We start from the raw sequence: 12171 nt of genomic DNA, 5'->3' as shown, positions 1-12171 counted from the left end.
AGTCTTCCCCCACATGCGTCGTGGGGAAATTCCGCATGTATGTCGCTGTCTGGACCCCCTACGGCATAATCCGAACGAAACGAAACCCAGAAACAGACACATACATTCTCTTCAATCCTTGGTGTGAAGGTAAGGGGATGGGCATTTAGTTTTCTTATTAAAAATTTACATATGTCCAATGCATCTCTTTTTGGAGGTGTAGGAGGGTTATTCTAGAGGACATGTTATTTTCCTACATACAATGTTTTTCATGATTAAAAGAAAGACACAAAATTAGTCCTTAGTGTATACGAGGATATACGTGAAGTACACATAGTTACTGTTGCATTTACTCCAGGAATTCATTGATGATTGCCAAAAGTTGCACAGTTAGTTAATTGTGGAGCTGTATGTTGATGGTATAGCCTCTGTATGCTATACTAATTAGGATCCATGGTTCTGACCTCAGAAAAATAGAATAAAGTCAACTCTGTCTGTAGTGGAACTGGCTTCTCTATCTCCCTAATCCAAGAACAGAACACCTGAATGTCTAAAGGACCCCACAAACTTATTTATATACATAGTGGGTACAAATTTCACAAACCATAACTCTGGACGTGCAAACATGTAACTGTATTTTAATATAATATAACTTAATTTCTAGTGCTGTTTTGAATCTCCCTTTCCGTCTGCTGCAGAAATTTAATCTACTTACGTTCAGATAAACTCAGTCAAACTCAAGATTTCTCTGTTAATTCTGTTAAACAGCTCAGTTGCACACAGGATTTTCTCCCCGTTCCCATCTCTGCCCTTCCATACCTCCCCCAGCTCTCATACTTGGTATGAGGCTGATTTTAAGTTCCAGAAGCAGATGCAGCATTGATGGGAGAGAGTCCACTTTTAGATCTTAGGAAATAAGGTAATGAGATTTATAAAATCCGAGACAGGGACAGAAGGCTTCTCATGTCATCCTACCCCATAAGCATGTCTCTCTAATATCCTCCAAAGTGAGTCTATATTATTGCTGATTTTGAATGACCCTTGTTTATGAGAATTGCATTTGGATCAGGACTGATCTGAACTACATGTAGTTAATAAGTGGACAGCAATGTTTTCTACTCATATAGAACATAACCTGGATCCTACAGACCTTTCCTTTGAGTTGTCAGTTCCAGTAGTGTTGGCAGATGGCACCGAGCTAACCCTATACTCCCCACCCACCCTTCCTCATCATCTCGTACCCAGCACTCCTGTCTATGAGACAGATGTTCCAGGTTGATGGTAACAGGAGAGGATATCAGGGAAATGTGCAGTTCAAAGGTGGACTCCTGTTTACAGTGATTGCATCAACCAGAGGCGAGGCATTTTGCAACTGGTTGGTGAGGTGCTGTTTACAGAGATGGCAAAGACTGAGAAGAGCAGAGGTGTAGAGATGAACTAAGATTACGAAAATGTTAAGTTGGAGACAACTATTGCTATCCAAGCAGAAATGACAGGTAGGTATATGAACTAGGAGAGGAGCATCAGAGAAGTAAATTTGGCAGAAAATATAGATAAAGGAGGAAATAGGATACAGTATCAACCCCTCAGGAGCACCCTTGAGGAGTCCAGTAGGGAAAGAATTGGCACAAGAGACTGAGATGGAAAAATATGTAGGAGGTAGCCTATTCTAAGAAAATCATATTTTGGGGCCAGCCTCGTGGCTCACTCGGGAGAGTGCAGCGCTGGTAGTTCCAAGGCCACTGGTTCGGATCCTATATAGGGATGGCCGGTGCGCTCACTGGCTGGGCATGGTGCGGGCCACACTGTGCCGAGGGTTGCAATCCCCTTACTGGTCAAACAAAACAAAGCAAACAAACAAACAAACAAAAAAAGAAAATCATNCATCAGAGAAGTAAATTTGGCAGAAAATATAGATAAAGGAGGAAATAGGATACAGTATCAACCCCTCAGGAGCACCCTTGAGGAGTCCAGTAGGGAAAGAATTGGCACAAGAGACTGAGATGGAAAAATATGTAGGAGGTAGCCTATTCTAAGAAAATCATATTTTGGGGCCAGCCTCGTGGCTCACTCGGGAGAGTGCAGCGCTGGTAGTTCCAAGGCCACTGGTTCGGATCCTATATAGGGATGGCCGGTGCGCTCACTGGCTGGGCATGGTGCGGGCCACACTGTGCCGAGGGTTGCAATCCCCTTACTGGTCAAACAAAACAAAGCAAACAAACAAACAAACAAAAAAAGAAAATCATATTTTAAAAATCCATACTGATAAAATAAATAAATCAGGAGTTTGTTATTGACTTCCTTTGCATTAGAAAAAGAAAATTACCGTCTTCATATAACTCTCCAGCACCCTAAGGTATTTAAAGAATGATATGGTTTGCTGCAAACTTTGGTTTGCTTGCAGCTTTTCTGAGTTACATCATCTGTGTAAAATGGGGTAGTAGGGCACATGTCTACATGCATTTCATCTTATGTGGCCACTCCTCTTGAGGTGAAAAATGTTAGTCATGTCACCTGACATGTTGAGTTTATAGGAGAACCATTTGGAAGGTGGACAGTCTAACAACCTTCGACGACCTAACTGCTGCCTTGGTCTTCAGCTGTAAGGATGGCGAGCAGCTTCTGGTGCCTCTGTGCAGAAGGAGCTGCTGCAGTCATCTAGAGATAACACGGCCCTGCCCTAGATGCTGGGCTACAACGCAGGGACCTCTAGGTATTGCTTCAGCTGTAAGGATGGCGAGCAGCTTCTGGTGCCTCTGTGCAGAAGGAGCTGCTGCAGTCATGTAGAGATAACACGGCCCTGCCCTAGATGCTGGGCTACAACGCAGGGACCTCTAGGTATTGCTCAGTGCGTAGAAAGGATGAGACGAGGGTGAGACTAAAACCAGAGGAACGAGCTAGGAAGCGGTGGTCCAGGAGAAAGCTGGTAACAGACTGCGGCTGTGGAGATGGGAAGGAGCTGGACTGGAGATCTATTTTGGATTTAAAACAGAAATTGCAGCAGGATTGAAGATGAGAGGTAGAGAGACAGGAGTCAAGAATATCTGTAGATGTCCGGCTTGACCAGCTGGGTTGATGGTGGTGCTGGGAAGACTCAGGGAGGTGGAGGGAAGATCTAGGGGTGGAACCAAGAGTTACATTTAGAAATGTTAATTTGGTGGTATCGGTGAGACACGCAGGTAAGAATGTCAGGTAGGCACTTGAATAAGTGACTCGAAAGCTCAAGGACGAAGACTGAGCTAGATATGTAAGTACGTACACTACCAGGGCAAGAGGAGCCACAGTGAATCAGGATCATCAACAAGTAGAGTCCAGAGAAAGGAGAAGTCAACGGAGGGGACTGAGAAGGAGCAGTCAGTGGAGGACAAGGAAATAGAAAGATCTGGAGCCAGATGTGTCACCTGATTCAGAGAGACAGCGATTACCTCTAGGCTGCTGCTCACAGTGAAGAGGATATGGGAAGGAAGTGGTCAGACGCTGGAGATATGGGAGCCGGTCTTGAAAAGGACAGACTCACAGAGCAGTGGGGATAGAAGCAGGCGAGCTGGCCCGGGCTGCGGCTGAGTGGGAGGGAGGAAGTGGGGACGGCCGGTGGCCGCCTTCCTCGGGAGCTCCTTGGAACCCAGTGCTGATGAGAAGGTCAGAGGGGACGTTTTCAAAAACAGGAGAGTGGGCGTGGCTCTGTGGTGACAGTGAGGAGGTGGGAAGGAGAGTGTGTCTGCCTGAGTGGGCAGTGGCTCCCAGCCCGGGCACCTGGGAGCCTCCAGAATGATGCCTCAGCCCCCACAAGATGCCCTCGTGTCACTGGTGTGGAGCGCAGCTGGCTCCGGGGCTTTTATAAAGCTCTGCAGGCAGTTCCTGAAGCCGAGGTTGAGAAGCACTGGCTTTGGGAGTGCGGTCCTGGAGAGGCTGGGATCCCAGGAACAGGCGCAGGTCGTGGCAGGTGAGGCTGGTCACCCTGCACTGAGCCCGCAGCCAGTGGAAGGGGGCGCGGATTTTCTAGATTCAGTCGAAGGAGGATGAAGCCATTGTCATTTTGTGATTCTTTCTAACTCAGTGAAGGGCAAGGCCGAGCCGTCTGTTGGGAATAAGCAGCAGGGAGGGGAACGGGAGACTTGACAGAGGAGACATGAGATAGTCACAGGGGAGGGAAGGAGAGCTTATCACAGAAACTCGGCAGGTGGGTCCCCCCTGCTCTCCAGACACGGGACACTGCCACAGTCCCCTTCATTCCTTAGCCTGGGCAAGTCCAAACGTTTCTGCAAATTCCTTGGGGATTTCTGTCCTCTGCCACCGCTGCCTAGAGGAATCCTATTTTCCCTGCGCCACCACAAGTGGGAAACTTGACCCCTCTTCAATTTCAAGTTGGCAACAACAAAAATAGTCACTATTTTGAAAGTCTAGACATGGAACTGCCATTTGGTGGGGAGGGTGAGAGGAGGAAGGATTTACTCAGCCGCATCAGACTTAGGACAGGGCTGGCTGGTGGGCTCCGTTGGTTAGAGTGTGGTGCTATCACACTAAGTGCAAGGGTTCAGATACCCACACCAGCCAAACACCAAAAAATAAATTTAAAGAAACTGAGAGCACATCAGGATCCTCTGGAGGGCTTGCCGAACCACAGACTTCTGCTCAGCATCCTCAGATTGAGTGGGTCTGGGCTTGGGCTGAGAATTGCATTTCTGACCAGCTCCCAGAGGAGGCTGGTGCTGCTGGCCCAGGACCACACTTAGAAAACCACTGGTTTGCACGATAATCACAGAACACTCATTACAAAACACAAGAGAATACTTCACTCTTAAACTTTCACTGGCTCTGCCTGATCTTCATCTCAGTCTTCCCGCATGTAACCCCCTCTTCTCCTCCTTGGTCTTTCTGTCCTTCTAACCCTTCTCTCCCATCTTCTCCCAGCAGCAAGTTCTCTCTCTTCCCTCATGCAGAGGGGTTCAGTGAACTTTTTATTTTGTTGCTGGGCTCCTCCAACAACCATCCTTTTGGGGACTGCAATTTTTTAAAGACCATTTCCTCCAGAAAATTCTGGTGCCAACTAAAGATAATACCGTTTTACCTGCTTCTCTTAACACACACTGAGATCTCCCAGAGGATGTTCATAAAACGGGAGAAAGAGGTCATCTCCTTATTTTGCTCATTGTGTAGTTTTCCCAGCTGAGCACTCAGGCATAACCCAAAAAGGAATCTCTGTGATGAACCCCACACAGCCACGCACACTGCAGCTGACAGTCCCCCTTTCGTGCTTGCATGTGCTAATGCAAGCGACCTGTAGAGCAACTGGAAAGTGGATCAAAAGAGACATATCCAAGTGGAAAAGATCACAGAAGAGGAAGAGGCAAACAGTTCTCAGAATTGTCAAAAGGCAGCCAGGTGAGCAAGGTGCTGGAAACACTACACACCAGATGTGGAAGTGAGGTCCAAGGTGGCCTGGGACACTGCGTTGAAAATTACACCAGCACGTAGAGCATTTATTGATAGAAGAATGTTCCGCTGTGTTCCTGTGGGCCCTTCAGCCTGCTTTGCATTTATAGGCTATTTATCCTCCTTAATCACTAAATCATTAAGGAGGATCAATAGTAAAAGCACACCGGTGAGGACAGGGGTGGATGCAAGGAGAATTATTGCTTAGTTTTTAACTTAATAGTGCTAACTGGGCTTCGGGTTTTTGCATTTATAGGCTATTTATCCTCCTTAATCACTAAATCATTAAGGAGGATCAATAGTAATAGCACACTGGTGAGGACAGGGGTGGATGCAAGGAGAATTATTGCTTAGTTTTTATCTTAATAGTGCTAACTGGGCTTCGGGTCCATTCTGTGAGAGAGCCTTTCTCCAGGGGGTTGGAGACAGAACTGTAGCCACAAAGCCTGCAGGAGTGCGTTGGGCATTTATTGTGAACTCATCTTGTTTTCTGACCCCTTGGGAACTCTGAATTATGGAATGTATTTCACTATTTAAATTTAGAATGTTCCAATTTGGTAATCTGGCATTAGTGCCAGAGAATGGGTTCTGAAAGATTTAGAATTCTGATTCCTGTTCCTAGTACTCTGGGGTGGTGTTTAGTTGTTATGCCTGGTGGGGCATCAGTTCTTTTCATGGGGTTTTCCTCCTCTGGATAACTCATTTCCCCTACATTCCCCATAGTGAGCGCTCCCGTACCTCATTCAGTCTCATGTCCCTGGCATCTAACACGATGCCTGGTACATGCTTGATGTTTAATAAATGTTTGCTGCATTGATTTAATAATTCCAACTGAATACTTTTTAGGTTTCCTGCACCCTATCATCATAGATAAGTTGTAAGTGTAATCTCAGACCTTACCATCTTGAAGAAAGTCAAAAACATATATGTTGTGGGGGGGGAATGTGTTTGTGGGTTATGTGTGTGTAGATTTCTCTTTCTCTTTTAGCATCTAACACCAAATTAACAGCTGGCATTTCTAACTCTTTTATTCCATGTAATTTTTGTCTTTTCCTTTAAACAAAAAAATCAATTTAACTTAATGTAAAGAAATCAGTGTTTCTGATATCTTCAGTGCTTCAAATAGAGAATAAATAAATATGACCAGCTTGTGTTTTATTATTAAATTCATCCTTAGACTATTTGCTTTCTAATTATGTATTGTCATTTAGCCCCTCAAATACAGAATGGAGTTATTCACCAAGACTTGTATTCTCAGAGTAATGATGACTGACATCCCCTTCTCTTGGAGACCCTTGAGCCCAGACCAGAATTTACACCCTCAGGCTAGAGCAATTCATCCATTAGTCCACAAATATTGGTAGTATGTCCCCCAACCCATGCCCATGACAACACAATTACCCATGCATAGTACAACAGTATTAACAGTCAGTGCTGAATTCAGCACTGGGGACATGGCAGTGAAAAAGACAGACACAAACTTTGCCCTCATAGAGCTTCTAGCAAGGATTTTACAAACGAGCCACTAATAAAAAACTAATTACAATTGTTGAAAGTATTAAACATCACGGCAAGACAAGAGCACAAAGCAGGGGCCTCTGACCTAGTGGGGAAGCGGGGGAGAGACTGGGCAGTGGTTTATCTTAGTTTCCTCTCTAGCCCTTAGAACAGTGCTTGCATACAGTAGTAATCAAATAATTGGTTAATCAAATTTTTTACAGAGTTTTAATAAAGCTTATGTGAAAATTATAAGCCCTTATTTATTCAAACCTTCTATTTAATAAAATAGTATATATCACTCCTCCCAGTATTTGAGTAATGTCGAGGCTCATTTGTCCTTTTTATTCCAAGTGAATGCCATTCAGTGTGGCACTGCAGTCAGAAGGGATCTCAGAGAGTTCAAAGTAAACATTTTTGTCAACAGCATACAGGAGACCCCAGGATCAAGATCCCAAGCTATTTGCAAGATGTTTCTGGAAGGAGCTGGGTTGGAAGGATCTAATCACACTCATCTACCAATCCATGAAGTTTACAATTCCTTTTATGTGTAGTTTTGTACTCATCAAAGTGCGCTCTTAGCCAGTATCTCCCTAGATTGTGTTTTGGAAAGCGCAATCCTAATCTCTCTCATCCAGCCCTGTGTGGTTCCTGGCCCGCCCAGAGCTGATGTCCACTGAATGTCTGCTAAACTGAATCGATAGCTACCACTCTGAGAGGCAGGGAGAGGAAGATCAGACTCGAGTTTCAAGAAAGAACACAGGCTCTCTGATATTACTTAAATTTCTCAAGGTCATACAGAAAATTAGGAAACAAACAGGCTAAAACTTGGGTATCCTGACTCAGACAGGGTAAGCTCTTGGGAGGATATTTCCAAAAGTTTGTGAAAAAATAGAATTAAAAGATAAAACGAATCTTTCCATGAACTTTTTAAAGTACCTTCGTATACTTTTAAAGCAAAAGCCATTTGTATCAGGCCTTTTGTAGCAAGAAAAACACGAAGTATACGGCCAGCTGGGAAGCGTCTATGATGATCTAAAAGTCGGAAAGTCCTGCCATTAGAATTAAATAAAGAAAGAAAAATAAAGCCAGGTTTATATCTATAAGATCAAACAAAAATTTTTCCCCAGAAAAAACAAAATTAAAGCATTCCAACAAGGGTACAGTCTCCCTCGGGGGGTATATGCTAAGTAAAGAAGCTCTGACATTTTCTTTGTAGAATTGCTTCATGAATCTTCTGAGGATATCCAAGTACACTAAAAAGTCCTTAACCAGCAAAACTGGCAAATTAGCACAATCGAATAAACTTCCTAAGCTGGTATGTGCTGTAGTGTAACGTGACATGTTTGCAAGGAATGTCAGTGGGCCGAGGGTCGAGGAGCGCCTCAACTGCATTTCATTCCGTTCCAGAGTTGATAGCTACAAAAGAAAGGCCTCCAGAGTGGCTATCTTAAACCATTTTAGGAAGGCAGTGGCTTTGGAACCTTCCAGAATAAAAAGCTCAGATACTGAAAATGCCATTCCTTGAAATGCCCTGTTTCACAGCTTTCACAGACAAGAAGTAATTGCTAATGTGCCCGCAGTGCATGCCACCTGCTGGAGCTGGCCACCCCTTCTGATTTACTTTGAGATGGAAAGACATACCATGATGACATGACACCAGTCTGGAATCACATTTGCACTGCAGATCAAGCCTCTCCCTCCAAGAGTGACTGCATGTGACACTCAGCTTTTACGCAAAGGGGAGGCACATAGACGTGATTCCTAATCTCACTCTAAATTCCTCTCTTCACTAAAAAGGTGATACATTTTGCCTTTTTGAAGGGGCCAGTACATTATTTCTTCTAAAGGATTAGAAACAAAACCAAACTCTGATTTAAACTGTCTCTTGAAAGATACCTTGTCTAACAGCCCTCCTAGCACCATAGTTTTTGATTCCCGAGCTCACCTTGCTAGGCGTCAGCCTAATGACTTTGGAAATGGGACTTGCTCTAACTTTAAAATAGCATAAAAATAGGCAAAAGGAATTGTTCAGCCCATGCATTGATGAATGGCCTCCCTTCTCCCAAAGTGGTTATCAGATACCAAAATCAATAGGCTCAGCATTCATTTTTACATGTGTGTAATAAATTCTTACTTTCTCCGGGTGGGGAGGCCAGTGGTAATTTCCAAGGGTGCCTGAAATCAGACTTAAAATTCCTCAGCCCACAATTTTCCTTTTTTAACTACCCCACTATTCCCACCAGAACAAGAATAAAACAAATGAGATCAGCATTCTTTACTACTTGCCTTGTGTAGATTGTCGGTCACCCTGGGAGGGTGGTCATGTACAAGGTGTTTTGGAGGTCTGTTCTGGTGGCAGAGCTGCTCTGGGTAAGTGGAGGGAGATACTGAGTCACGTTCACTAATTACGCCATGTGTAATCTGTTTTTCTCCTGAGTTTCATTGTAGTGGTGTTTTTTGCCAGATGCTACTTAGGATCAAAAAATTGCAATAGCTCCAATTCTAGGAGCTTTCCAGACCTAACTTCCCTTCTCAGTCCTAACATGGTTGGAAAGTATAGCTCGTCATTAGGCCGCACTTAACACACAAGCACACACACCCCTACCTTCCTCCAATTCTAGGAGCTTTCCAGACCTAACTTCCCTTCTCAGTCCTAACATGGTTGGAAAGTGTAGCTCGTCATTAGGCCGCACTTAACACACAAGCACACACACCCCTACCTTCCAACAGTCCAAATTGTTGGATTTCTAGAACAGTGAGTTATCTGTTAGCTTGTTTTTCCTGTTAGTAGAGTCCTCTGTTTTGCTAAGTGGAGAACCAGCTTCCCTCTGGAACTAGTAAAACCCCACTATGCCTCTGAAATAAACAAAAAAAAATTTAATGCAAACAAAAACAACACCAAAGAGCCAAAAACAAAAATCTCCAGAGGCAAATGATTAAATTTTCCCATTTTTGTTAGCCTTTCAAACATAGGGAGTTTTTTATAGTTTCCATAGTGATATAATTTTTTTTTTAACCTAGCTTTGGACAACTATATTTTAAAGTGACAGATCTGAATACAAACAGGGGAAATAAAGCACTGCTTTCCACCCTCAATCTTCTTCTAAAATCATAAATACATTTAAAATTTAAATTGAGTCTTCCCATTTGACTTCCTTGCCTTGTGGATTCATGATTATGCCTGCCTGTTCTGAGCAAAGATTGAATTCAGCTGCTGGAAGGAAAAGGGCGTCCCTCTTGAGCTGCAGAACTCCTCCCTATTCATAGTTTGCCACCCAAATTTATAACTTCCCATCAATACTAACCCAAAGCCCAAAGGTAAATCCTTCATTTCCTTGGACTCTCTAAGCTTTATACATCCGTCTCCATCTCATTCTCTCAGCAGACATTTATTGATTTCCTACTATGTATGTTCCAAGAAACTGTGTCAGGTGCTGGGGATACAGTCACCTGATCTCTTGGACTCAAGAGTCACAATCTACTGGGAAGGCAGCTTAACGTTCAAATCCTAGCATCACATCTTAGCCGCAGTATGATCTTGGGGAAGTTATTTTGCTTCTCTCTGCCTCAGTTTCCTCATCTATAAAACGGGGATAATATAATACCTTCCTCATAAGGACGTTATGAGTTTTAATGAGTTGTTTTGTTTTAATGCAGCACTTAGAAAACTCCTGGCACATAGTAAGTACTAAACACATGCTTGTTCAATGACTAATTAAATTAAATAACAATCTCCATACAGTGGGATGGATGTTACCCCAGCATTCATAGGGCACTAAAGGAACAAGTTTAATCCAGTCTGTGCTGGAAAGGAAAGGGAGGAAAAGTTATGTTTATGTGATTATATTGGATAAAGACATTGATAATAAAAAAGAGCATAACCCTATTGTTCTTAAAGAAAAATTAATATGTAAAAGTTAGACTTGTTAACCTCTTATCAAGTAGGTAGCTTCACTTAAATGCAAACCCTTTTTTTAAATTGCCTTTTTCTGGGGCCAGCCCGGTGGCGCACTGCGCTAGTGCGCCGCTTGGGAAGCGCGGAGGCGCTCCCGCCGAGGGTTCGGATCCCACATACAGACCGGTTCCCGCTCACTGGCTGAGTGAGGCGTCGGGGCAACACCGAGGGTTGCGCTCCCGTTGCCGGTCCCGGTCCAGTACGGGGGTGACACTGAGGGTTGCGATCCGTTGCCGGACACGGAAAAAGACAAAATAAAATAAAATAAATTGCCTTTTTCTGATGATGAAAGTCTTGTTATTCAAATAAAAAATAATGAAAGCATAAAAAGAACTCAGAGATCTGCAAATCAGAGACACCAGCTGTTAACATTTTGCTGTATTTTCATCCATTTAATGTAGTTTTGAATTACTTTAATTTTTAATTGACGATCGAATACATTGTCCTTTTTAAATACACACATGCAGACATATAAATTGTCAAAAGTGAACTTTTACTTTCGCCAACCTTCCGATCCTAGAAAATCAACTTTAACTGTGTGTATGTTCCAGATGTTTTGCTATAATTTTACGTTCTAACATCATATATACATCTTTAGAGTTTGGATTTTCATAACCACAAGTAAGATTGCGTTACACATGTTGCTCTGTACCTTACTTTCTCACACAATATAGCTTGGAGAGTTTTCTGCATCAGTACACACATACCCTCTTCAATGGGTGCTTGGTGTGGTTATATTGTAATTGATTTGGTGTTTTATTTAGAACTGTTTGGGTTGTTTCCTGTTTTTTCATTCAATACCACACTTCATTGAATGTTGCACATACATACATTTTGTACAAATGTGTTTCTGAACAAGGAAATATCGTTGCTTGATTAAAGCGAATTTACATTTTAAATTTGCATAGATACTGCCAAATTACCCTATAAAAAGGATGCACTATTTTAAACTACAGCTATAGTACGAGGGTACTTCAAAAAGTTCATGAAAGCCAGCCCGGTGGCGCACTGCTACAGTGCGCCGCTTGGGAGCACGGTGGTGCTCTCGCCGGGGTTCAGATCCCACATACAGACCGGTTCCCACTCACTGGCTGAGTGAGGCGTGGGGGCAACACCGAGGGTTGCGATCCCGTTGCCGGTCCCGGTCCAGTACGGGCGCGACACTGAGGGTTGCGATCCATTGCTGGACACGAAAAAAGACAAAAAAAGGAAAAAAAAAAAATGCTTTGGGCCGGCCCGGTGGCGCACTGCTACAGTGCACCGCTTGAGAGCGCGGCGGCGCTCCCACCGAGGGGTTGGATCCC

The 12171-nt window shown here is 43.6% G+C and overlaps 1 protein-coding gene across 1 annotated transcript in view; it reads left to right on the top strand.

The window, feature by feature from the left end:
* F13A1 (coagulation factor XIII, A1 polypeptide) overlaps nucleotides 1–12171 on the top strand; it is a 154042-nt gene that overhangs the window by 17344 nt on the left and 124527 nt on the right. Inside the window, exon 2 of the mRNA XM_008569953.1 lies at nucleotides 3–129. Coding sequence (XP_008568175.1) covers nucleotides 3–129 — 127 coding nt within the window. The remainder of the gene's footprint in view (nucleotides 1–2; nucleotides 130–12171) is intronic.

This window comes from Galeopterus variegatus, unplaced genomic scaffold (genome assembly GCF_000696425.1).
Source record: "Galeopterus variegatus unplaced genomic scaffold, G_variegatus-3.0.2 Scaffold29, whole genome shotgun sequence".
Lineage (NCBI taxonomy): Eukaryota > Metazoa > Chordata > Mammalia > Dermoptera > Cynocephalidae > Galeopterus > Galeopterus variegatus.
The sequence above is the reverse complement of the archived record's forward strand: the minus strand, read 5'-3'. Positions and strand labels throughout refer to the sequence as shown.